Consider the following 24,614-nt stretch of genomic DNA (forward strand, 5'->3'; position numbering starts at 1 on the left):
TAAAACTTCCATAGTTCTGCCTTTCTAGCTTGACACACCAACACTACTGCTGTTCAGCTGGGAGTTGGCAGACCATCCTAGCAATAATATGTTGATGAAAGTGTAAGATTAACTTTGCTCTGTTGTAAATATCATTGCCTGTTTACTTGCCCTTGAAAATGCTATAAATACTTTGTTATTGTGTCATAAAGTATGAATTATTGCAGTGAGGTTATTTGTAATATGAAATGAGTCAGTACAGTTTAAAAACCACAGCTACATCATACTTCTTTGCAGGTTGTGAAGACTGGAAGCAAAGTTCATAGCTTTGGAAAGAGGGAACAAGCCATCAGGAGGAATCCCAATGTTCCTGTTGTAGTAAGAGGCTGGCTTCACAAACAGGTATGCATGGAATCATCTGTTTCTCTTCTTAAACTTGAACACACTCATCAAGAAAAGGCAAGTGCCTTCCAAGTAACTGGAAAAACAGAAGCTCAAGTGTGGTGGTGCAGGACAGTGTTGGGTACTCGCTTCTGCAATGAGAAGCTCATGCTCAGCAAGTGTGAAACCCAAGGTTTATGCACAAGTCTGGTTCAGAAGTGGAAACAATGATAAATGGACATCACCATCATGATTAAATGTCTAGGCTAGAGCTTCGTTGTCTAAATCTGCCTATTTTCCCTGTTTTATCCTGCTGGCTTGTTGCCATGCCAATCTTGGTCTCCCTCAGAATACACTCAGCCTGAGGTTGCCTGTGAAGGCCTTATTCCATCAACTTGCTTATGCCCTTTTGCCCTGATCAAAAGCTTAATTCCAACCCATATACCTTTTGTTCTCTAGAAGCAGGAGGGAGAAAATGACGGGAAGCAGGGACCCATTCACCACACATTGCTGGCACCAGGAACAGTATCCAAGCAAAGACTTGATTATAGAATTTCATCCAATGAACAGAATTCTACAGCTGCTGCATCTTGAACTCTTAAGCTGACAGAAGCAGATCCTTGAGTGCAATAAGTAAATAAAGCTGTCTGTTGTATAAGAATACTTCCCTGCTTCTAATTTGGCAGTCAGCATCCATCAGATTATCACCAGATACCCAGCAGCTAGGTTTGGGGATGAGTAGAGAAGGCTGAAATCTAAGGCTTACCATTATGATTCCACATGGTATGGGAAAGTGATATTTCTGACAGTGATCCAATTCCTCCTGCACAGAGACCTATAATTCTGCCGTGTTCTGCACTCAGCTCTGTTGACATCCACTTCCCAAATTCATTAGTTTTCAGGACAGAATCAGAACTCAGGCACAGTATGTGTTGCCAGCACTGTGACATGAAAATAGGAAGGAAAATCGTCCTTGCATAGTTAATTTGACTGCAGAAAGGAGAGAAATAGCTAGAGCAACATCGTATATCCCATTTCCTTCTGTCCCCTTAACTCTGCTTGCAAACCCTTAAAGCCTGAAGATGCTTTCTATGCTGCTGTCTCATCAAAGCCTACCTGAGCTGAATAAGTTGCACTTGCTTAGGTTACAGTCTGGCATTTGTACAAGCTTCTAAAATGAATTTCAGTGCAAATATTACTCAATTTGACAAGGATATATATATATATACACACACAGATATATACATATATACATGTATAGATCTCCACAGGAGTATTATACATATAGAGATATATATATACACACAGATATATACATATATACATGTATAGATCTCCACAGGAGTATTATATTAATTTCATTAAAATTTGCACATTATGCACCCTGTTTCATTTCCTAAGGAATATTTGATTAAATTAAATTTTAGGCATGGGTAACATATGGAGATTGACTGTAGAATTATAGGGTATCATTGCCTGAAATGTGAGGGCATACTTCACAGCTGTGTAGTGATTTTTGTCTTGGTCTACCAGCAGTCTTTGATGGAGTTTGTGCCATCCAGAAGCATACTTTGTTGTTTTATAGCAGATAAATCTGTGTAGATAAAATATGCATTGATTGTGTATAAGGTTAATCTGAATGCTGCTTGGGATGCAAATTTAATTGCTTAATGAAAATTAGCAGTGCGAATATTCTACACTCATTATTTTATAGCTGGATGTTTTGCCTCTTATCTGTCTTGGTAAATAATATTTTGCTAAAATATAAACCACTTGTTTTTTGTAATTAATACCATATTTAGGTAATCTTCTGGTAAACTGCTCACTGGATCAGCATTGTATGATGAGCTGTTAACTTTCCTTAAATGAAAAGAGTATCATATTTCTTGCATTTCAGGATAGCTCTGGAATGCGATTATGGAAAAGACGATGGTTTGTGCTGTCTGATTATTGTTTGTTTTACTACAAAGGTGAGTAGATCCTAACTGTTTTGAGTTAGTCTCTAACAGTTCACCTGTCCAAACCACATTGCAAGCATGAGCTAATTGAACTCTTCAGATACAGTTAGGTGTTCTGAGAAGATGCACAGTGAAATGATTGCTTGTCTATACTTGTTTAATGCAGAGCAAAATTCAGGCCAGAGCTGGGAAAAAGGAGATGCTGTATGATCTTTTATCACATAGCTTTTCTTTTGATATGTGCCAAGTTTACATTGCAAAACATTTGGCAGCAATGCGAGTGTAAGATTTATTCTCATCTTTGGTCTGTGTTGTGTTACCTATTTGCTTGCACTTTGACAAGTGATCTTTTGAGAATTCTTTATGGCCGGATCAGGGCATTGATTTAGCTTTAATCCAAGGGACAATGTAAGAGTAAGAACTTCTGAATCCAGTAAGGGATAATGGTATTATATAAGGTAATTTTGAAGGTTTGATTATTGCATTGTGTGCTACAATTTTTGAAAAGCATTACAGAATATGAAACTTGGAATTTGTATTTCTAGGCACTGCGTTTCTGCTGCTGATTACTTAGAACCAGCAGTAATAGAGGTTTCCTAATTACAGCAATTAGCCTAGATGTACAATGCTAAATGGAAGGTCCATCATGTTATGCAGCCTGTCACAGTTCATTTGACACAATAAGCTTCATTCTTTAAGTGTATTTTTCTGGCTGAACCTAAAAAACCCTCAACATCCACCCCCACCTCCCCTCCCCCCAAAAACACCCCCAAACTGATTAAAAACAATTAAACTAAAATAATTGAATCTTGTTTCTTTAAAAATGAAACACTTTTCTGCATGTGTTATCGGTGTTCAGTCATAAGTGAATTTGGGTCAGAAGGGACTTCAGGAAGTGTCTCATCCCACTGCCTGGTGAAAGCAGTGTCAGAAAAGGAGTCATTCCAGGTTGCTCAGGGCTTAATCTAGTCCGAGGATGGAGATGGCACAGTCTTCCTAGTTGGTCTCTTGCCCTGCTGCTTTCTCTTCGTGGGGAAATTTCTTTGCCTTATATCCAGTCTGGACTGTTCTTCTTTGTACTTGATGCCTGTTGTCTGTGTGTCCGTACAGGAGAATGTATTGTTAACCCACTGAATAGTGCAGGGAATTAAATTATCTTCTTGTTTATTCTACAGACAGCAGAGAAGAATCTGTTCTGGGGAGCATACCATTGCCTAGTTATGTAATATCTCCAGTTGGGCCTGAAGATCGTATAAATCGCAAATTTTCTTTTAAGGTACAGTTACAAAGCTTATCTTGGTTTATTTGCATTAGAAAAGCTGCTATTGTAAACAGAAACATCATCTCTTTTCCTATTTTATTTGTTGTTATTTTTTAAAAGTGGACATGTTTATCGACTGCCTGTTCAAAATGTGACCTAGCACTTTTCTATGGCTTATGAATTGACATTCATGTTTGTTACTGTGTGTCTTCAGGGCTTAATAAGATGTGTGTAAAGATCCTGTTTCTTCAATCAGAAATTAGTACTGCTATGTTGTTCCAGTACTGTTTACAAATTGAAAGAGAAGTTGTCTTGTTTTCTTATAGAGTCTTTGATCACATAATAGACTGATGACTGATTGGGTTTGTTGTAGTTTTGGGCTTTATTTTCCTCATTTCAAAGGGAGAAAGAGTAATCCTTTTCTTTGTTTTTTTTTTTCGTTTCTTTGGGGCTGGGTGGGAGTGCTAGTCATCCCCCGAATATGATATAAACCATACATTTCTTCTTAACAGTGTAAAATCCTGACTCCAAATGATTGTTTCAGCTGCAACACTTGGACAAAATTGAGAAACTTCTGTGCCTGTTGCAGATTTAAAGTCTACCAATATTCAGAGCAGAACTTGTTTTTCTGTCAAGAAAATGAGCTATTACTTTAAAAAAACAATTTAGAAATCAAGTTTTGATCAGGCATATTTTAGGAGATCTAGAAGGAAATTTTCTGTTTAAGTATTTTCTGTGCTGAAATTTTGAAGAACTGCTCAGCTTAGATTTCCTCTTGCATTTTGATTTTTTTGGAGTGTCTTAAAATTGAGACTGCCTTTTATTATTTTTGGTTCTACATTCAAGTGGATAATGGTTTGAAATTTATTAAGCAAATATTAACTTGGGAAATGTGTTTAAAAAAAGATTCAGTGCACTTCATGGAAATGTTTATTGTACTTTGCAAATGCACTGAACATGAGATAGCAGGACAGGCTACAAAGGAACCTTTGTTGAAGAAAAACATTCCATTCCAGTATTTAATGAGTGAGATTCATAAAGCTCTCCTCTTCTAGAGCCTTTTCCTATGTAGAAGTACATACTGAAAGAGGAGAATTCAATGTCCTCTTCTAGATTTCCTTGTTTTTCATTTTATTGAAAGGGTATTTATACACATGCTCTTAAGCCACCACTGGCCAAATTGTGACTTTCCTTTCCCGTGGAATAGAATCCACAGTGTGATCATGGTTAAACATTTTCAGGAGCAAATGCAGACTTCCCCTGTTCCTTTTAGGGTGGCATACCTATATGGTCTACCAGATCTTTTAATCCAAACCTTTTTCTGAAAATCAGCATGAGCCAGTAACCTGAGACTTTACACACAAGGTCATTACTAGAAGCTTGATGTAGGTAGAAATAGGGGGTTGATAGCAAAAGAAAGTTTATGTAGAAATCTCTGTAAAAAAAAAAATAAATCAACATTCCATCTATTAGTTTGTTGGGCCAATTTTAACTCTGCTTTAGGTGTTTGATGATTGATTGCAGACTTGCTGCTGCAGTTTTATTTTATTTAGAACCAACTCCTAGAGCAGTAGGAGGAGTTTGTGAGATTCCTGTTGCTTGGACCCCATCCAACACTGACGTTCAGTGTCCACGGAGGCAGTTGTGGGCACACAGCAGCAGGAGCACGACTGTACTGGCATTCCATCACTCACCAGCCATTACCTTTATCTCATCTCTTCAGTACACTCTGATATCCAGAGCATAGACGGACATTCTGTCTCACAACATAGTGCAGCCAGAAATAGAACACACAAGCAGATTAAGCCCAAAATAAAGATAATACTTTGTTTGCATTTAAGACCTGAATGAGTGGGAGAATGTGCCACGTCGCTTTTTACATTTGGCCTGTCCTTTATTCAGGTTGTTATAAATCTTCTGTTATAATAGAGGTATTGGCTCCCATTTTAAGTGGCTGCTAATTAGTTTTGAAGCTAGGGAAACAGTAAAATGGGGAAACAAAAATCAACATTTTTGTTTGTAAAGCTAGAGGAATGAAATTTATTTAGCAAATACACAGATGCTTTTTACATATGATTCAGTTAGAAGGTGTTTTGTAAAATACATGTTCACTAGGGTATATGTTAAACTCTGCGAACTGTTAAAATGTGCTCTGTAGGAGTTCTCAAAATCCTTTTCCTTTCATCACCTCCTGAGGCCCAGCTTTTAAGCTTTTGTGTCTCTTTGGGTGTTTAACAATCACAGGCCTGCAGAACTTGGTACAGGCTTTTCAAATGCAATCAAAACCCTACTTTGAAGTGTAGCAGTATGTGTGTTAAACTGTTTTGTTTAGAAACTCTTCTTTTAAGTATCTGTCTTGACTGGTTTTGATTTTGTTTGTTGGTCCCAAGCAAAGTGCTGTGACTAGCTGTAAGCTACTGTCACCAAGCTGTGTGACAGACTAGAACTCCAGATGCTTACTGCATATTTAGTTCAGTAGCTAACATCCTAAAGCTATTTAATTAATATAATTGCTGTATTTTAAAATACAGTAATTTTTTTCGCTGATACAAATGTGAGGGGGCACAAATCCAGTGTACAGATTTAATCATGTCAAGACTTGCACAACATTAATATATAGCTGAAAACACTCCCTGTGACTAATAGGGAATTGACTGTACTTTTTAGTAATACAACAGTTTTAAACATTAATAGTTCTAGTTTATGAAGGTTCGTATCATTGCAGTCTCTTTAGAAGTGTCATTGACCTCAATCATTAAAAGTATTTTTGATTGGTCTTGTATGTGTTAAAATATAAGAGAGCTTAGTGAAAATAAACTTATTTATGTGAATTTGTCCATAATACAAATTGAGAAACTTGGAAGGCCTACAAATGTTTGCTGTGAAGAAAACAACACTTCATGCAAAGATGATGCATGGAAGTATATACTTGCATCTAGATGCATGTCTTGCCACCAAATAAAGTCAATGAAGAATGCTCTGCTGTTCCTGTAACAAGTAGGAAGTAGCGTTGGAGGTGCAAATTACTCCCTTTTAATTTGATACTACCTTTAAAATTAGTTATCATAGAAACACTTGTTTTGGCCTGACATCATTCAGAGCCTAGAAGCCAGGCCATATCATTACTTCCTGAAGAGACTACAGCAGCTTGGTTTTAAACATCTTTTTAATACTGACACTCGAAGTCTTACTAATGGAAGAATTTCTTCATTGCTTAGACCTGCTGGGACAAAGGCAAACTTCTTATCTGTTTCTTTGATCTCTCTAGTTTTCCTAAAAAATATTTGACATAATTTATTCCTTTATGTTCTCTGAATAATTGTTGCTTCCTGAGGCTCTCATATAGCTTATAGAACTTCTGTGAGTCTGGGGAGTCAGGTTAAGAAGTGCCAAGGGCTATACATTTGAGAGGGGCTATTTTAGAATTTGGAAGAGAGAAGGGTTCAAGGTTCTACAAGTCCTTAAAAAGATCAGTATTATTTAAGGATGAAAGATGAGTTAGATGGTAGTGTGCTGTTGTTGCATTCGTAGTGAAGGCTCAGAGTATTGTTTCAATTTTTGCTCATAAATGGTTCATAAATAAACTTTAGGAGAAGGGAGAATTTCCTGTATGTTATAGTTTATCGAGAGAACTAACTTTGAAAGATTACGATTGTTAGAAAACTGTTCCCTTCCCCATCCCTCTGTCCTATGAGTGGTGGCTTCTCCCCTCCTAAGAATTTTGAACTATAGGGGATGAACATAGCAGCTCGAGACAATAGTTACTTTTAGTATAGTCTTTTGTTAAGTATTTTCTTGGAAACATGAATCATTTCATGATTTTAACTTGTTTAATTTTTTTGTCCTTGTCTTGTCCTGTTGATATGCTCTTGGGGTTTAATGTCCATTTCTCCTTCTGTGCATTATGGGAGAGAGGCTGCTTTTCTTCTCAATCTATCTACATTAAGGCATCTGAATGCATGAATAGGTACCAATATTATTTTTTCCCTGTTGTGTCTATGGTGTACATGTGCGCATGTGCTGTGTTTTAGGCTTTTTAGTCTGCTGTAGTTGTCCTAATAGCTTTTGCTTTAAAAAAAAGCCCAAAACAAAACCAAAAGACATGCTACCTTCTGTGTCTGGCAGCAGTGACAGGTACAGGACATTGGCACGAAGTGGCTTTCTTGCATATAAAACACGCTACTAATAAATAACTGAAATAAATTTGAATTTTCCTTTAACCAGTGTTACATATTACAAACTTCAGAACAGTCCTGTTTGTTGATAATCACACACCATCTCCATTCTCCTTTCTGAAGCTGTGAATGTATATGGCTGTGATAGCTTCAGTCTCTCAAGGGAGAATGGTGCAACATACTTTGCATTTTTACACTGTTTTCACTTACAGCCCCTTAGGCAGTGCTTCAGCTGTGTTCATCCTGCACCACTGAAAGAGAATCTAAAACACAAGTGGGTTATGTTGATCAGGTCAATTACCAGCTGTTAAATCCATTTATTGATGTGCTACACAGTCTCTGCAGATAGTCGCTCAAGATTCTGGCTATGGTTGTGTCCTACAGAGTCATCTGCAGTGGGGCATACATAGTCTGCAGGAGTCACTTCACTTAGGAATTTTAACACCATCTATGGGCTCAAGGAGGTTTGTGAAGGAACTCTGTAGTTGTAAAGTCTTACATTAAAATCAGTTTGCCTTTATAGCTGGAGCTTCCGGGTTTTTGTCTCTTTGTACACTGGATGCTAACCATAAATTGCAATGAATCAATGCTTTTAAATTATGTTTGCTTTGAGCATTTTAGTGCTCTCAGAACAGGGGAAAAAAAAGATGAACCCTAAACAAAGGAAACCCAGAAAACTCAACTAGGCAAACATGAGCACAATTGTTTCATTCATAAATGCATGATTGATCAGAGCTACTGTTTAATGCATGTAAGTCCTGTTTTCCTGTGTTAAGGAGGTAGCTAATGGTGGGAAGGAGAAGACACCACCTTGTGTTCCCATATCAACCAGCACTGTTGGGAAGCAGACTTGAGACTCTTTTGAGCAGGGCAGAGTCTTGAACTTCATTATGTAACCTTTCATTCCTCTTCCTTCTCCTCCTCCTTTTGCTAGCTGACTGTTCTGCTTCAGTCTCCAGTTTTAAGTCAAACTCAAGCTTCCTTGCTTGGGGCGCAGAACAGAAAGGCTACATTTCGGTCTTTTAGGAGAACAGGCTGCAATAGAAAGGGAGTAAATTTTCCATAGAGCTTTCTTAAAAGCACTGTAATAGCAAGCACACATTTTGCCCTTTGGAGTTGTTGATATCAGTGTCTAAGATTATGGTAATTTAGAAAATTCAGGATAAACAACTGAAATGATAACATTTAGGGAGGGCTGCACTGGATTAAACAGCGTGGGTTTTGTCAAAACTATTGTTGTGTTTCTGAAGCCATCTGGGATTGTAAAGTGTTTTTTTATTTAATAAGGAAAGGAAGAGGATTTCATCAGTATAAAGAAATCAGTTCTTTAGGGGAGATTTGCCAAATGCATTTAACCTTTAAAAGAAGATGTAGCTGAATTTAAAAGCTGAGATAATCTTTTTCCTTTTTTAAAAACCCCGTCTTGGCAGTGTTTCATGCTGTTCGTTTTTCTGTGTGATAGCAGTTCAGTTTTATACAAAGCAGTTTAAATTACTACTTTTGTTTTAATATCATTACAAGAGATTTCAGGCAGAGTATACTCTCTTCAATTTCTTTGGAAAGTAAGGAAATTAATCCCTACTAATCTGAAGCACTCCTGTAAAGTAATACAGTGAAGTGTTTCAGAATCGATATGATTTTGTAATCTCCTATACTATTGCTAATACAAATGTGGATTAGATTTTATTAAATTCAACTAGCCTAGAGTTACAGAGACATTCCATATTGAATACATTTGAATATTGAATATATTTGTAGAGGAATCACCAAATACCTTTAGTTTGTGGTGGAATTTCATGGATTATTTTGGTGTACAGAGATATTTGTCAATGTTTTATGTGCTGAGATAATTCCATCACTATTACTAACTTTATCAGTAAGTCTTGTGATGTTGCAGCTAATACAGAGGTTGAAGTGCGTGTTTTAACTGAAAGATCTTAACATGCATTATAATCAGTTCTTAAATAAGCAGTCTAATTGCTTGAACTGTGTTTTGTCTGAATAAATTGCTTTATTGAATGAGTTAGGAAAATTGACTTGCTTAGGCACATCTCATTGAAAATTTTTTACATTTGTTTAGTATGGGATTTATGGCAAATGAAATGTATAAATTGGGAGAAAATGAAAAGCTGAAATTTCTTACTGTGGAAATCAGAAGCGCTGTACTTTTAGCTTAATAGCTCTAGAAAGAGGCAGGGGAATTTCAGTAAAAATCAGAGTGCCATTCGAGTTTGCTGCAGTACAGTCCATTGTGGCAGTGTGATAATATGATCCCAAATTCAAAGAAACATTCAAGCAATCTGGAAAGTTTTTTTTTATTATTATTATATCAGGAAAAGTTGCAGGAAATTTTCTGGAGGAAAAAATGAAAGAGCTTTCTGACTTTTTTTTTTTTTTTTTTTTTTCAGAGGAACCTTCTACCAGGGCTATGAGGGCATATATTTATAATAAGAATTCTGTTATTGGCTCTCAGGCAGAGCATTCAGGGATGAGGACATACTACTTCAGTGCCGATACCCAGGAGGATATGAATGGTTGGATACGGGCTATGAATCAAGCTGCTCTTATGCAAACACGCTCTTCACTGAAGAGGCAAGTTCCATACAGAAGCTGTTAGGTTTTAAGCCAAAAAATTAATGTATTTTGTGTAAATCACATCGGTGGCGATTGATATGCATATGTAGTATTTTAGGGAATTTCAGTTAAAAAAGTTACAAGATCTGTGAGCAAATTCATTCTCCTGCAAGACCCATTTGGCAGCTTTAGGAGAAATAAGTAAAAGAGAAAGAAGTGTAATGAGTTGTTTCAAATGAGTGTTTAGAACTAGGGTTAATGTGCTGTTAAGAGGGAAAAGAATGTTAAAAGATGGGTGAATCATAAGTGCATAGAGTTAATGGATATTTAACTAATTTATCCACATATGAACTGATAATGAGCAAATTCAGTTGTGCCATCATGTGCTTCCAGTTTTATCCTTTTCTTAAAACCGATGTAGGCTTCTTGGGTTTTGACTTTGGAATATGATTCTTTCCTTACAACTCCATGTGAAAGAAGACTCTGTACTGAGAAACAACCCTTCTTTTAACCACCAGGGCTGTGAGCATTCAAATGTCATGGTGCAGTTTCTCAGAGTATCCCACACTACTGCTTGATTTTGGCCAATCAAATGTAAGCAAAGGATCAGCATCTCTTCCAGAACTTCGTATCCTATATAATGTTTTGTTAAGACTTTCTGGAATTGACGTAAATGTCAAGTAACATGTAAACTTGTGCCTGTTCTTTTTTCTTTATCTTCTTTATAAGGACAGGAATAATTGAAAAAAAATTGTGAAAGTCTGACACATTAGGAGTATTGGTCCAGTGGCACAAAATCACAGAATCAGATTGCAAGGGACCACAATGGGTCACTTGGTCCAATCTCCCTGCTCAAGCAGGGCCACCCTAGAGCACATGGCTCAGGATTGCATCCAGAAAGTTCTTGAATACCTCCACTGAGGGAGAATCCACGACCTCTCTGGGCAATCTGTTCAGTGCTCAGTGACTGCAGAGGAAAGAAGTTCTTCATCATATTCAGGTGGAACTTCCTGTGCATCAGTTTTTGCCCATTACCTCTTGTTGTATTGGTTTCCACAAGTGAGAATAGCCTCCTCCATCCTCTTGGCACTTTCCATTTATGTACCTGAGTACATCAATGGGGACCCTCTTAGTTATCTCTTCTTGAGACTGAACAGGCCCTACTCCCTCAGCCTTTCCTCATCAGTGAGGTGCTCCAGTCCCTTCATCATCTTCGTTGCCCTCCACTGGACCTGCTCCAGGAGCTCCATGTCCCTCTTGTACTGAAGGACAGACAGAACTGGACACAATCCTCCAGGTGTGGCCTCACGAGGGCTGAGCAGAGGGACAGGTTCACCTCCTTAGACCTTCTGGCAATCCTCTTCTTAATGCATTGGTCTTCTTAGCCACAAGGACACACTGTTGACTCATGGACAGCCTGTTGTCCACCAGGACCTTCAGGTCCTTCTCTGTGGAGCTGCTCTCCAGCAGGTCAGTGCCCAATCTGCACTGGTGCTTGGGGTTATTCCTCCCCAGGTGCAGGACCTGCACTTGCCCTTGTTGAATCTCATTTGGTTTTGCTCTGCCCATGTCTTCAACTTGTCAAGGTCACGTATCCTTCTTCCTAAGCAGCCTATTTGTTTCTGGGTAGACTGAAGTGAAAACAATTGTATTGTGACAATTCCTCAGAATTCACCTTCCATAAAGCTTTAAAGAAGCTGAACTTAGTTTCAGAGAAGATGAGGTGCTACTCGGTGATAACCAATTGAATTGTGAGAGAAAAAATATTGTCAAGAAGCTTATCATTATAAGAAGATGAAGAAAATTGCAAATGAACTTTTATGTGTTAAAAGCAACATGAAACTTTTAGGATCCTTAGACATTTTATAGGTCTTACAAGTTTAATATCAAGATTTCTGGAATGGAATTTTTGGAATATTTAGGCAATAACGTAAATAAGTAAACTAGTGTGCACTGCAGCACGTCCTAGGAGCAATGGAGGTTTTTTAAAATGTTATTTGTTTTCTTTCAGGAATAGCCCCCTGGTTAGAAATTCCCTGGACAATAGTACTGACTCAAGTGTAGATCTTGCCCTGTCCTCTTGGCCAGAAATGACTAGTCTCTCCCTAAGGCATCTACAAAGATATGAAAGGCCTTTTCTTTATGTTGCAATGAGCAGTTGGCAGTTTGGTTTGGGTTTTTTTGGCTTTCAGTGCTTCCTAGGATAGGAAGGCTTTCTTTTTTAGTTTTTTTGTACATAACATTACACAAGTTGAATACTTCTTTCATGCAATATTAGCATTTTCAGTCATTTTTCAGACTCATATAAATAATTTCTGCTTCCTTGACAGCACTGTAAAGGTAACCTCTGTCTAACTGGGATAGCAACTGAGTTTTGCTGAGCATATCTATCTTAACATGTCAAATTTATCACAGCCTGCAGAAGGTAATTTTATGTGTGTCCTTTCTAAAAGAGTAATGAGACCACATCAACTCTTTACAATTAAGCAATGTTCATTACTGACATGTATTTTCTTTCCAGAGAAACTGAAAAAGTGGATCAGCAAGCTGTTCCCCAAGCCAATCATGTGGATGACTGTAGAGAATGTGTGAAGGCAGAGATTACAGATACAAAAGAAAGTTATCAAAAATCAGCTGAAATGCTTGGATATGATAAGCGTGAAGAGATAAGAAGAGAAAAGGAGGAGGAGGAGCGTTATATTCACAGAAAAGAAACTGTGGAATCTAAAAAGGGAAAGGCCAAGCGTGCGTTAACAGAAGCCGATTCATTATTTCCAGATGTAACGAATGCATCGTGGTCCCAAGTAGCTCAGCCTCAGCCTGCTGAGAAGAATGGAACCCTTCCTAGCTCATTAAGTATGAGTGCTGGCCTGGTGGAGCAGAATGGTACCGGCTCATATAAAAGAGGGTTTGTTTCCAGAACAAATCCAGATAAGCAGATTCAAAGAAAAAGTAACATGGCTCAAGTGGAGCACTGGGTAAAAGTCCAAAAAGGAGATACAAAAAGGTTAGTCATAGGCCCATCTTTAAATAGATTGTCAAATGGCATTTTCTTAAATTAAAGGAAAATATGTGTTAGTAATATCTTTGGTGCAAATCAGAAGGGTATTTTACAGAGACAATATATGAGAACTTACTTTCTCCTTCAGTGCAGAATGGTGTTTTTCAGGCATTTATCTCAAGGGAAAGTCAATATGGGATTGGCTAATCAAATACCTTTAATGTTATCACAATATTGCAAACAGAATAAGTAAGATTAGCATGTTTGGGGTTTTTTACAGTTTTTAGTCACTGTGGATGCTTAAAACCTCTTTAAGATCTGCTTAAATTTTGAACAGCCAGAATACAAAATGTAAACCTCAGCTACCGCTTAGTCATAAACAAATACACAATATAAATTAGAAATAATTGTTTTGCACTTAAAAATAATGCTGATTACTTTTTTCCTCCTTTCTGTTCCTGTTCTAAATATCCATGCACTCCTCTATATCAGATCACTGCACTCAAAGTCACAGTGCGTGTCACATATTGAAAGGTCTCGATATATTAATTTAGTTACTGAAGGGATCCTAGGTTGTTGAAAAAATGAAGTGATGTATATATGAGTCTGTTCAGAATGTCACCTTATGTCAAGTGGCAGAAAAGACAGTTGTGCTTGATGCTACTTGTGAGGATTTTTACTGAATTAGTGTTTTATAAATTTCCTGAAGTCTAATTTTGCTATACAGGAATAAGAGACATTGTCACATGATTTTTAGGAGGGAGAGGACATTTTGGATTGTTTTTTAATGCTTATTGAAGACAATGTTTGTGGATTTGGAGCCAGGAAGAAATTTAAGGCTTGGTTCTTCTAGACTTTTCTTTCTAGATTGCCTAGGGAGGTGTTGGAGTCACCATCCCTGGAAGTGTTTAAGAGGTGTCTGGATCTGGAACTGGAGGATGTGGTTTAGGGGTTAGAGCACAGTAGCAGGTTAAAGGTTGGACTCAGCCTTAGAGGTCTCCTCCAACCTTAATGATTCTATGGTTCTATGACTGCTACTGTCAAAAATCTTTTTTGCTTGGCTATCAATCAGTGCTTCCCAAAAGAATATGACTTTAATGAAAAAAAGTACTTAGTAAGTTAGTTTTTATTACACATATAGATGTATTTGTCTGAAATAATACAGAAAATTAGTGAACTAATTAGCCAATGCTTACAAAAAACTTGTATTGTTTTTTTTGCATAAAAGGTATTTGCAGTGACAGGCTTGACTGATAGCTAAATAAGTATTGTTTTCTTCTTAATTACTCTTTCCAGTAAAGTAACTCTAAGCATGTACCATGTTTAGTGCTAAGATAGTGTTACTGCACGTGCCAAGTTGTGTTCTAGATAAAACCAGCTACCTCAGCTGGAACTGCTGAGTATTCAGTGAAGCTAAATGTGTATATGTATCTACATATACATATCTAAAGTGTTCTGGTTTAGCTCAGTTGACCTTGTTTTCTTTGTCTTTCCCTGACAAATGCCATTATAATCTCTGGATTCAGAAGAAATTGCATGTTACCTTCCCAAAGATTAACAGATTGATCTTTTAAATGGCACCTTCTCTCAGCCTGCTGAGGTTGTTGCAGTGTAGTTAACTGATGGATAGAAGTGGCATGTTAGATGTCAAATATCTTCTTGATTACAGGATATAGAAATGTAAGTTAGAGATGATAATTTGATTGACATTCCATTTGATTTTAGTAAGGATGAGTGGACCACTTAATTTCTTAATGCTCCGTGTTGACTGTTTTTCCAATTGAAATGTTACAAATAAAGAGCCCCCGAGGATTCAGAAGCCTGTATAATTTTTGAACACAGAATGAGTACAGTTTTATTTGTTTCCTAGTTCAGGTGCATACAGGTGCAATGCTTTGCAGCAAGTTGATCATGACAAGAAAGAACTCTTTCAGCTAGAGGCTCCACACAAATACAGCAGTTGTTTGTACAATTATTTGCAGGAATTGCACCTTTTGTAGAGATCTTTAGATCTTTCAAATAGGTGTTTTGCTTCTCCTTTTTATAAAGCACTCAGAACTGTTTGCTAAGTTGTAAATGTTAACTGTCAGTTTGGAGACTCACCTTGCTTAGACAGTGAGTTCTCAGCTGCACTACAGTAACACCCAACGTGGTCATCTAATCCCACTCTGTTCTCAGTAGAGGGGAATACTTGCTTTGGTATAAGGTTCATACTAGCCTTTGAGAGAGATCTAGAGAATTGGAAGGTCTGAAAGGAGGCTTTCAGGAGATTTTGGTTTTAAGTAATTAAGGGAAAGGACCATCAAACAGCAGCTGTTCAGAAATTACTAGGTTTTGATCTGGTTCCAGTGCCTGCACAGACATAGCCAATGCATAATTGTGAAGACTCTGCTATTTCTAACAGTTTATTTGCACTTTAAAAAATATACAGATCTGATTAAGCTTAATATCCCCCACTAAATGCAGTCATGTTGAGAAATTTCCTTCCTTGCAAATACAGTGTTAAAACGTTCCTTGTTATGCAGAACTTTCTGTTCCTTCCTGATTTACTTAAGGAAGAAACATTACTTTTCTTTGTTAGCTTCTGTGCATTCCCATGAATGGGCATAGTGTTTCTAATAATAATACTTGTTTTCTTTTGAACATTTATCTTCTCTTTCTACAATATCTTCTGTGTGGTTGCTTTCCATTGCAGACCCTGAATGGTTTCCTTGCCAATAATCATATAATATGGCATCAGGCCATTTTTTCATTCTTCAGTGTCTGCTTTCCTTTTCATTTTCTTTATACCTCATCATTCAAGAGAGGGATATTCTCAAGAACCAGCTGCTTTTGCTCATTTTTCTTCTTAATCCCTGAGAAAACAATTGTCCATAGTCCATTGTGGTCTAATTTGAATCATTTGGGACATTTTCTTTTTCTAGAAATGGGTATGTTCTCTTGGTGCCAATTTTTATATAATGCCCATTATTTCTAAGGGTCTGTAACTCTGTGTGGTAGAGAATCCACCAGCTTAAGGCCTGTCATTTTAGCTTAAGGTTGTCCCTACTTCATATCCTGAGAAAACACAAGCTGCCTGTATGTAGGCAGTTGCTTCTAAAGTTCAGCTTTAAATATGACTTTCTCTGTAGTGCACATGCAGCTTTGTTCTTTTTTTGTTCCTAACTGGCTGAAGTATTGCATGAAGGTGGCTCTTCCCAGATGCACCAAGTGCTTCTTTCATCCAAACAGCTTCTAGTTCCTCTCAGAAAATTCATCCTTTTCTAGAAGAAAGGCATGATTCCCCTTGCCCCCAACAGAAAACAGTCTTTGTTTTTAGACTGGTTTTGCTCCTAAAGCTGCTAACTCCCTTGCCCCCAACAGAAATCACAGGGTCTTTGTTTTTGGACTGGTTTTGCTCCTAAAGCTGCTAACACCTAGTGACTTCATTGACTTGATTATTACAGCCCATGTCAATACTTTACCCTTTCATGTCCAATTAGACAATAACCACACACAGATGATTTACAACGGTGTTTGCTTATGTCTTTATGAGGTCTCCACTAGTCTGGAGTCTGGGAATGGTCAAGCCCCCTTCCCTGTTTCACCACAGAGAAATCACCAAAGGAATCTCTTAGCTTCATGCCTGCCTTAGATGTCCTTTTGAAGCATTATGCACTCCAGAGTTTCTCAATTCTTATGCCTATCTAGAGAAAATACATTTCTACCAACTTTTCCACCACATGATTGTCATGTGGAAAAAAATGGCAGCAGAGTAAAGAACATGCAGAGTACACATGATGCAATGAGCTAGACAATTAAAAGAGGTTTTGTGACCACTGGGTGCTGATATTTGAGTGGCCTCTGTTCATACTACCTGCCTGCTTTAACCTTCATTGTGAAATCAGAGGTAACATCAAGGGTCTGTGGTATGAGAGAGCAGAACTTTTACAGATTTCTAATCCCCCATGCAGCACAGGGCAGTTACTCTGTTTTCTGGCATGAGGAATTATGTATTCTCTCAAGAGCATCCATATTTCAAGACAGTCCAACAGTGCCAAATCCTGCAAGTAAACGAGATGGTGGCAACCTCTGAGCAGCAGTTAATGGCAGCAATTCTTTCCCCTCTGCTTCTGTTATTCTTGGATGTTGAACAAAGATGTTCTTTTCCATCCTGCACTTTCTTTCATGTGGAATTCCTGCATTTTCCAATCCATGAAGTCTCTTCATGCAGAGAGTGGAGCCTATTGAGTGGAGTGATGAACATGCTCAGAGTTTCTTCATTTGTGGGTTTTGTTGGCTGTTTTTATTTTTTGTACTGATGCTCTGTAGCAAGTCTAGCAGAATAGTTTTCTGGTTGGAGATTCTGAATCAATGGGCAAATGATTGCAGGTACAAAACCCCCAGATGTTTGACTGGAGAATCAAAAATTAGACAGTTTCTTAAACATGAGGCTTTGGAAAAATGTTGGCTTCTGAGTGGGAGAGGGAGCTAACAACTGTTTGTCAAAGCTTTTGCCAATTCTGCCTTAACTCTCTACCTACTAAAATATTTAGTTTCTACAGTTTAAGTATGTTACAGATGCAGTACCAAAGCCAGGATGATTACACCTCTCTTTATATTCTAGTTTGGCAGTGATTTTTGTTGTAAAAAGCCTTGTGTTGCTAAAATAGTAGAACCAGTAGCATCAGCTGAAAGTGAATCATGCAGACTTGGGGACTCTGAGCAGTTTCTTACCTTTCTCTTTTAGTTCATTCACATGAATAAAAATCAACTAAGGTAGTTATTCTATGACTGGTGAGATTTTTTTCTTGCGCTTCAAGGTAATTTTTTACAATGACCTGGAGGTAGTTATTCTATGATTGGTGAGATTTTTTTCTTGCACTTCAAGGTAATTTTTTACAATGACCTGTATTTGTTTTCGTAAGCTGCACCACCTAGTGGTGAGTTTTCGGTGAAAAGGAGTATTTTAATTTACAGACTTAGCTCTAAATATAACAATCATTCCTTTCTTCATGTTCTTACCTTTCTTTTCGTTCTAAGTACATAATGCTGCTGTCCCTTAATCTAAATATAACAATCATTCCTTTCTTAATGTTCTTACCTTTCTTTTCGGTCTAAGTACATAATGCTGCTGTCCCTTAAGTTTACTTCTAGTAAGTCACCCTAGGTTGGATACTAAATTAAAAGCCTCAATTTATACAGTGTGTTGTTTTTTGTGCAGGGTAGATTTCATTAATATTACTTGGTTTATATTTCTGTACATTAGTTTAAAACAACTGTTTTATGTTGTGTCTTGTAGTTCCTATGCTTATGTCATTACAGGATCTTTTTTTAATCAGTCACTCCTACTCATCAGTGTATGCTAAAATTTACCTTGGTCCTCCTTTTTCTTTACAGCCTCACTTCTGATCAGACTCTTACACGTCAGGGTCCCAATTCTCCTTTTCCTGAAAACTATCACACTTTGCCAAAGAATACCAGGCAGCCTTCAGGGAGCTCTCCACCACCAAACCGCAATTTGCCGAGTGACTACAAATATGCACAAGATCGTGTTAGCCACTTGAAGATGTCCCAGGAGGAAAGGAAAGCAAGCAAGGATGGAACTGTTTGGCAGCTATATGAGTGGCAGCAGAGACAGCAATTTAAACATGGCAGCCCCACTGCCCCACTTTATGTAGGTTCTTCAGACTTTATTGATCGTGGTAAGTCAAAAAGCTCATTAGATGTTCCACGATCAATATCTGTTCCACCCTCTCCATCTGATATTCCTCCACCTGGACCTCCAAAAAGCTTTCTCCCAAGGAGACCACATACTCCTGCAGAAAGGCTTACAGTAAAACCATCTGATGAGAGACAGACTGTAGATGTTCCTTTTGCTGGATCCCCCAGGAAGATACGAAATCATGCTGTAAAGGTTTGTATGCATAGAACTGATTTCAAATTATTCTACATGTGGTGTCACACATGGGTAATTTGTTTAGTTATGTTTCATTGCATCATCATCCTCATGAATGAAAGATCTGTAAGTTGTTTAAGGTAATAGAAATTATAATTTTCTCCTCAAACTCTTACCATCCTCATCATTTCAGATTTATTAATTTTTGTTAATTGGGAGAGGAAAATTGGTGCAACATCACACTGGTTTGGAATATTTTTATTCAAAAACTGGAAGGCATATGTTTACATGCCTAAAATACAAAAGGTAGTATTTTAGTATATGTAGTAGGTAGGCAAGAATATAAAAACTCAGCAGAATGAACTCTTCCCTGGTTATTTATTTATGCTTGTAGCCTTAAGTGTTTGCTGTATGTGATTTCTTTACATGTTTTGCTATTGTAGTTAGTCTTACAGCTGATTCAGTTTTTAGTTAGGGCAGAAAGCATAGTGATTTTTCATACATTTGATAGTTTAGGTTCATTGCAGAGACTTTATCATTGAACTAACCAAAATCAAATAATTTCAGCGTGAGTTTTTTTATAGGGACTGTTGTACAATCAAATAGTGTTGGTCTGAAACTTCAACCTTCTACATAATTTCAGTGTGAGTTTTTTTATAGGGACTGTTGTACCCTCTTAGTGACAGAGGTTTCCTTATTCAGTACTCCACATGGCTCTCCTTGCCTACAGAAATTGGGGAAATTCATGATTGAATCAATGTAGGATTGACTTGTCTTAGTAGCTCTTCATAGAATCATAGAATCTGTGTTGGTCTGAAACTTCAACCTTCTACATAATTTCAGTGTGAGTTTTTTTATAGGGACTGTTGTACCCTCTTAGTGACAGAGGTTTCCTTATTCAGTACTCCACATGGCTCTCCTTGCCTACAGAAATTGGGGAAATTCATGATTGAATCAATGTAGGATTGACTTGTCTTAGTAGCTCTTCATAGAATCATAGAATCTCTATGAATGAATGTCTTGCAATTAATCTTTGCATGATTTTTACAGAAAATGCAGTACTTCTGTAAACTTCAATTTGCATGATTTTTACGGAAAATGCAGTACTTCTGTAAACTTCAGAAACAAAAATTCTTTTGTTCTATTGCCTTTCCTTGTTTGATTCTCCTATTAATTTTTCTTTTCCAGAAGGCTCCTGGGGCTACGGGTATCACTTCGTACTTCCCTTAAGCCTTGAATGGGAAACATTTTTGCTTATAGGCATTTCTGTCCTACTTCAGAGTAACTGAAGCAGGTTTGAAGCTCTGAGTGTAAAGCTTCTTTCTCAGTTTACCCAGGTTAGAATCTCAGAATTGTAGAACAGTTTGGGTTGGAAGGGACCTTACAGATCATCTAGTTCCAACCCCCCTGCCATGGGCAGGGACACCTCCCACTTAGATGAGGTTGCTCAGGGCCCCATCTAGCCTGGCCTAACCTTCAATAGTTGTATCAAGGTTGGAGGAAACCTCTTAAGATCATCCAATCCAACCATTAATCTGCCTCTCTGCTGTAACCCCTAAACCATATCCTCCAGCGCCAGATCCAGACACCTCTTGAACACTTTCAGGGATGGTGACTCCACCACCTCCCTAGCAATCTATTCCAGTGCCAAGAATACTTAAAAGAATACTGGAATAATTGTTAATTAAAGCCTCTGCATGAGCTCAACATGGACTCTGATGGGGAATGTATTTGCAAAGAGAGAGACTTGGTAATTCAGATACCCAGTATGGGTTCTGGACCATGTCTTTAGGCTGCAGCTTCATGTCCAATTTAAATCTTTTTCCTAGTGTATATGCAGTGTAGCTGTCAGATGTCTTTCAGCATTCATAGATTTATATTTTTCTGTCAGAGGATGAAATAGTCTAGTGATGTGCAACGCTGGAAATTAATATTTTTTGTAAACTCCTGATTATATACCACCAGACATGTGTATGTTTAAGGAGCATTACATCCCTTGTGCAGGCATGTACAGCAATCTTTTCCCTTCCTGTGCCATGTAGCTGCAGAAATTTTGCTCATAAAAATAAAACTCTTTTTATGGCATCCTGGCTTTACCAATATAGGGAAACACAGTTTTCCTAATATTTAAAACGTCTCTGTGGAACTACTGTTAAAGTTTCTAGAGAAAAATGCTTGTGTTTTTGTAAGGGAGCATACAGCGTCATTTTACATCGAATGTGTACGTCTGCAGAAATCTGTGCTACTACACACTCCCTGCAATGCTGTATTAAATTCCTTCCAGTAATACTTAAAAAAAAAAAGGAAAGGCAAAACAAACCAGTATTCAGTGATAAAAACAAATCATGAGACATTTAGCCTGCCTTGAAGAAAGCCAGAAAAGTTTGTCTTTAAGTGAAAGATGAAAGAATGCGTGTGTGTAGTAGGTTTTTGTATTATAAGCAGAAAGGAACAGGTCAAATATGATTGTTAAAAAAGTCCTTGGTATTAATGGAAATCATTGCCACAAGGTGTCAGTCATGTCAGTAGCTTAGTGTTCCCTGGCCGAAAGAGAGCACTCACAGTTGTTCCTGTTTGGAGTATGAGCCTGCTGTTGGAGGGCATCAGCCAACCAGAACTTTTCTGGGAGACCTTGGGAGGGGACACTTTTATGAGTGTGTTTTTTATTTGCTGGAAGCCACTTTGCATGTTCCTCTGAAGTACCTTGTACTGCCAGAATCCACTGATCTGCCCAGCACCACGAGTGCTAAATTTGCATTTGTTCATTCATAAATTGTACTTAATCACCAAAGGGTTGGGATGGCCCATGAATGTTCCCTTGGTCTAAGCATGCTGCAAATTCAAATAGAAAATCCGTGGCAGAGGTGCATACTGAATTTTCCCTCAAGTGTGACATACCTGTCACTTGGCACAATCCTGACAATTCTGGCTGTGGCTTCTTACAGAGCTCAACTCACCTTGATCGACGCTCTATGCCTGCTATGGGCTACATGACACACACCGTGAGCGCGCCCAGTTTGCACGGCAAGTCGGTAAGCGGAGAGCACAGTTACTTTTATGTCCTCAGTATTGCAGTTAAGTTTTAAGATCCTGCTCCATAGTCTTTAATCTTCTTAACTTTATTAGTCAAAACATAAATAACTCGAATGAGAACTTAATCTTAACCAGTTCCCTGTAAAGCCTGTAGGAATTTTGCTGTTATCTGCAGCATGAACATGGGTGAGCTGTCTGTTATTACAGGATTCAACTTTTATTATGTTTCTTTGACCAAATGCAGAGTTAATTAAATAATTGCTTAATCATGTCAAGTAACTGCTTTCTGGGCACTGAGGTGAAAAATGTAATTATAGTTCCTCTCCCTGAAGACTGCTAATTTCCTCTTTACAATGTGTCTAAATACCTGCAGCCCGAAGAGCTAACATTGCTTCTCATTCGATTAAGGAGACATCAGGCTAAGTTGGCTAGTATACGAAATTACACAATCGCACAATTACTGCAGCATTTGCCAACTAATTCCACCTATCAGGTCAGCTGCTGCGTGGCTCATCTGTGCCGTATGACATTTTGTGACTCTGCAAATGCTTCATTAGTGGCATGCTTGAGTCTGTGCTTTCTTGCCCATTCTTTGGTATTCTACAGTTCCCAAGTCGTTTGCGATTTTTCTTTGCTTATTGTATTCGCTATAAAAGATGAGCGTTTTAATTTCTAGGGCACCAGCGCATATGTTTCAAACTGTTATGTCTACTTCCTTTTTAAACTATTTCTGAAAATGCTGCATCTTCAGAAATGTGGGTTAAAATACAAGATAAATTCATTCTAAAGCAAAACCATTTCTTTGTGCTGCTTTCATGATGGGATTGGCTCCCTGTGCCACGTGCTGCTGTCACCTGCAAATTGAAGTGCATCAGCCAATTTGTACATTCATATGAGCTTGTAACTGTGTCAGTTCTGCAGGTGAACATTGGTTCATAAAAGCTCAGGGGCGTCTTGGATCATCAGCAGTGCTCTCGATTGCACTAGTACATGGAACTTGTAAATGTGAGATCAAATAGAAATGTACTTATAGAGCTCTCTGGTTCCTGTTAGAGCCTCAAAAATGGAGCCACCTGGAAATAAAACGTGGTGACTCTTGGAATTGGTGAAAGCTTTGGACCAAAACTAAAGGAATTTTTTTGAATTTGAAAAAGTTGCATTTCCCAACTTACCTCACCTACAGAACAATTGCACTAAGATGGGTGATAATAACAGGGATTTCTTCAAAAATGGGCAGACTTTCTAGTCAAGTCCTCAGTCAGTCCTTACAAGCTGATCGGGCAAGAATTGAGTGAACACCTCTAAAGAAATGCAAGTGTGATCTATTGATTTTATGGCATAAAGGGTTTTTCTTTTCTTTTTTAACTACACATTCTCATTGGCTCAAAACTTGAGAAAAGGTATAGTTGTGTTTTTCTTTTATTCTAAAATGTAACATACCTGGTCAAAATCCTGTCAACATTGCAGTTAAAATTCTATGAAGTTTGGGGCGCTTTGTCTGACTGCAAAGTATGTTTGCAACAGTTAAATTTCATTTTTTTCTGTATTGTACATACACCTTTTGAAGAGAGGAGAAATATCTTTGTGAGGACTTCTGTGCATGTTTTTCTTGAAGTGACTGTAATGAAGATGTTGCTAAATGAATGTCATTATAAAACTAAGCTGATAATAGTTACAGGTGAGACAGTGAAAAATAAGTATTGACTTGAATACTACTAAGTAAAAGACAAAATGGATTCTCTAATCATATAGTTGAGAACTTTTTCAGTATTTTAGTCACAAAACTTATTTCATACTTTCCCTGAATAAAAGAATTCATATTGTGTATGAATTGTGCTCAAAAGTGTTCTAATGATTTGTTATTTGATGGCTTCTAGTTGCCTCTAACATTCAGTTAGGTACAAATTTTCTCTTCTCCTCCTAAAGAGACAAACTGTGCTGGAGGACACCACCATAACATTTTCAGTGAAGGGAGAGTCAGTAGAAATTGATCCTGAAAAAAAAATAGCTTTTGAAAATGTGTTGTTTCAGGTAGTTCTGTGTCTCATTAGAGGTGGAAAACAAAAATCTGTATTTTTGGAGGGTGGGTATGAGGTAGTAATATTCCTGGGAAATATTTTGCTCATTTTTCAGCTGTAAATAGCAATATGCTGGTGGAGCAAATGTGCTTTTTTTTTTTTTTTTGTACTTCCTACTCTGTTATTTTGTTTCCTCTGTTGTCTGTTTTCTTATATATAACCAATCCAAGTATTCTGCAATTGTTTCAAACATTCAAACACATTGCATTATTTTTTCCTTATGTACTTACCTGAAGGCGGATGACACTTACATCCAGTTGAAAAAGGATTTGGAGTATTTGGATCTAAAGGTAAGG

General features: G+C 37.7%; 1 protein-coding gene across 1 annotated transcript in view; it reads left to right on the plus strand.

Moving 5' to 3' along the window:
• Positions 1-276: 276 nt before the first annotated feature.
• Positions 277-24,614, plus strand: part of PLEKHA7 (pleckstrin homology domain containing, family A member 7) — a gene marked incomplete at its 5' end in the record, with an annotated part of 50,829 nt that continues 26,491 nt past the window's right edge. Inside the window, 8 exons of the mRNA XM_009084321.1 lie at positions 277-381; positions 2,258-2,330; positions 3,494-3,594; positions 10,165-10,346; positions 12,850-13,335; positions 18,709-19,225; positions 22,153-22,239; positions 24,555-24,608. Of these exons, the coding sequence (XP_009082569.1) occupies positions 277-381; positions 2,258-2,330; positions 3,494-3,594; positions 10,165-10,346; positions 12,850-13,335; positions 18,709-19,225; positions 22,153-22,239; positions 24,555-24,608 (1,605 nt within the window). The remainder of the gene's footprint in view (positions 382-2,257; positions 2,331-3,493; positions 3,595-10,164; positions 10,347-12,849; positions 13,336-18,708; positions 19,226-22,152; positions 22,240-24,554; positions 24,609-24,614) is intronic.

The sequence above is a fragment of the Acanthisitta chloris genome, unplaced genomic scaffold (genome assembly GCF_000695815.1).
Source record: "Acanthisitta chloris isolate BGI_N310 unplaced genomic scaffold, ASM69581v1 scaffold8051, whole genome shotgun sequence".
In the NCBI taxonomy this organism is placed as follows: domain Eukaryota; kingdom Metazoa; phylum Chordata; class Aves; order Passeriformes; family Acanthisittidae; genus Acanthisitta; species Acanthisitta chloris.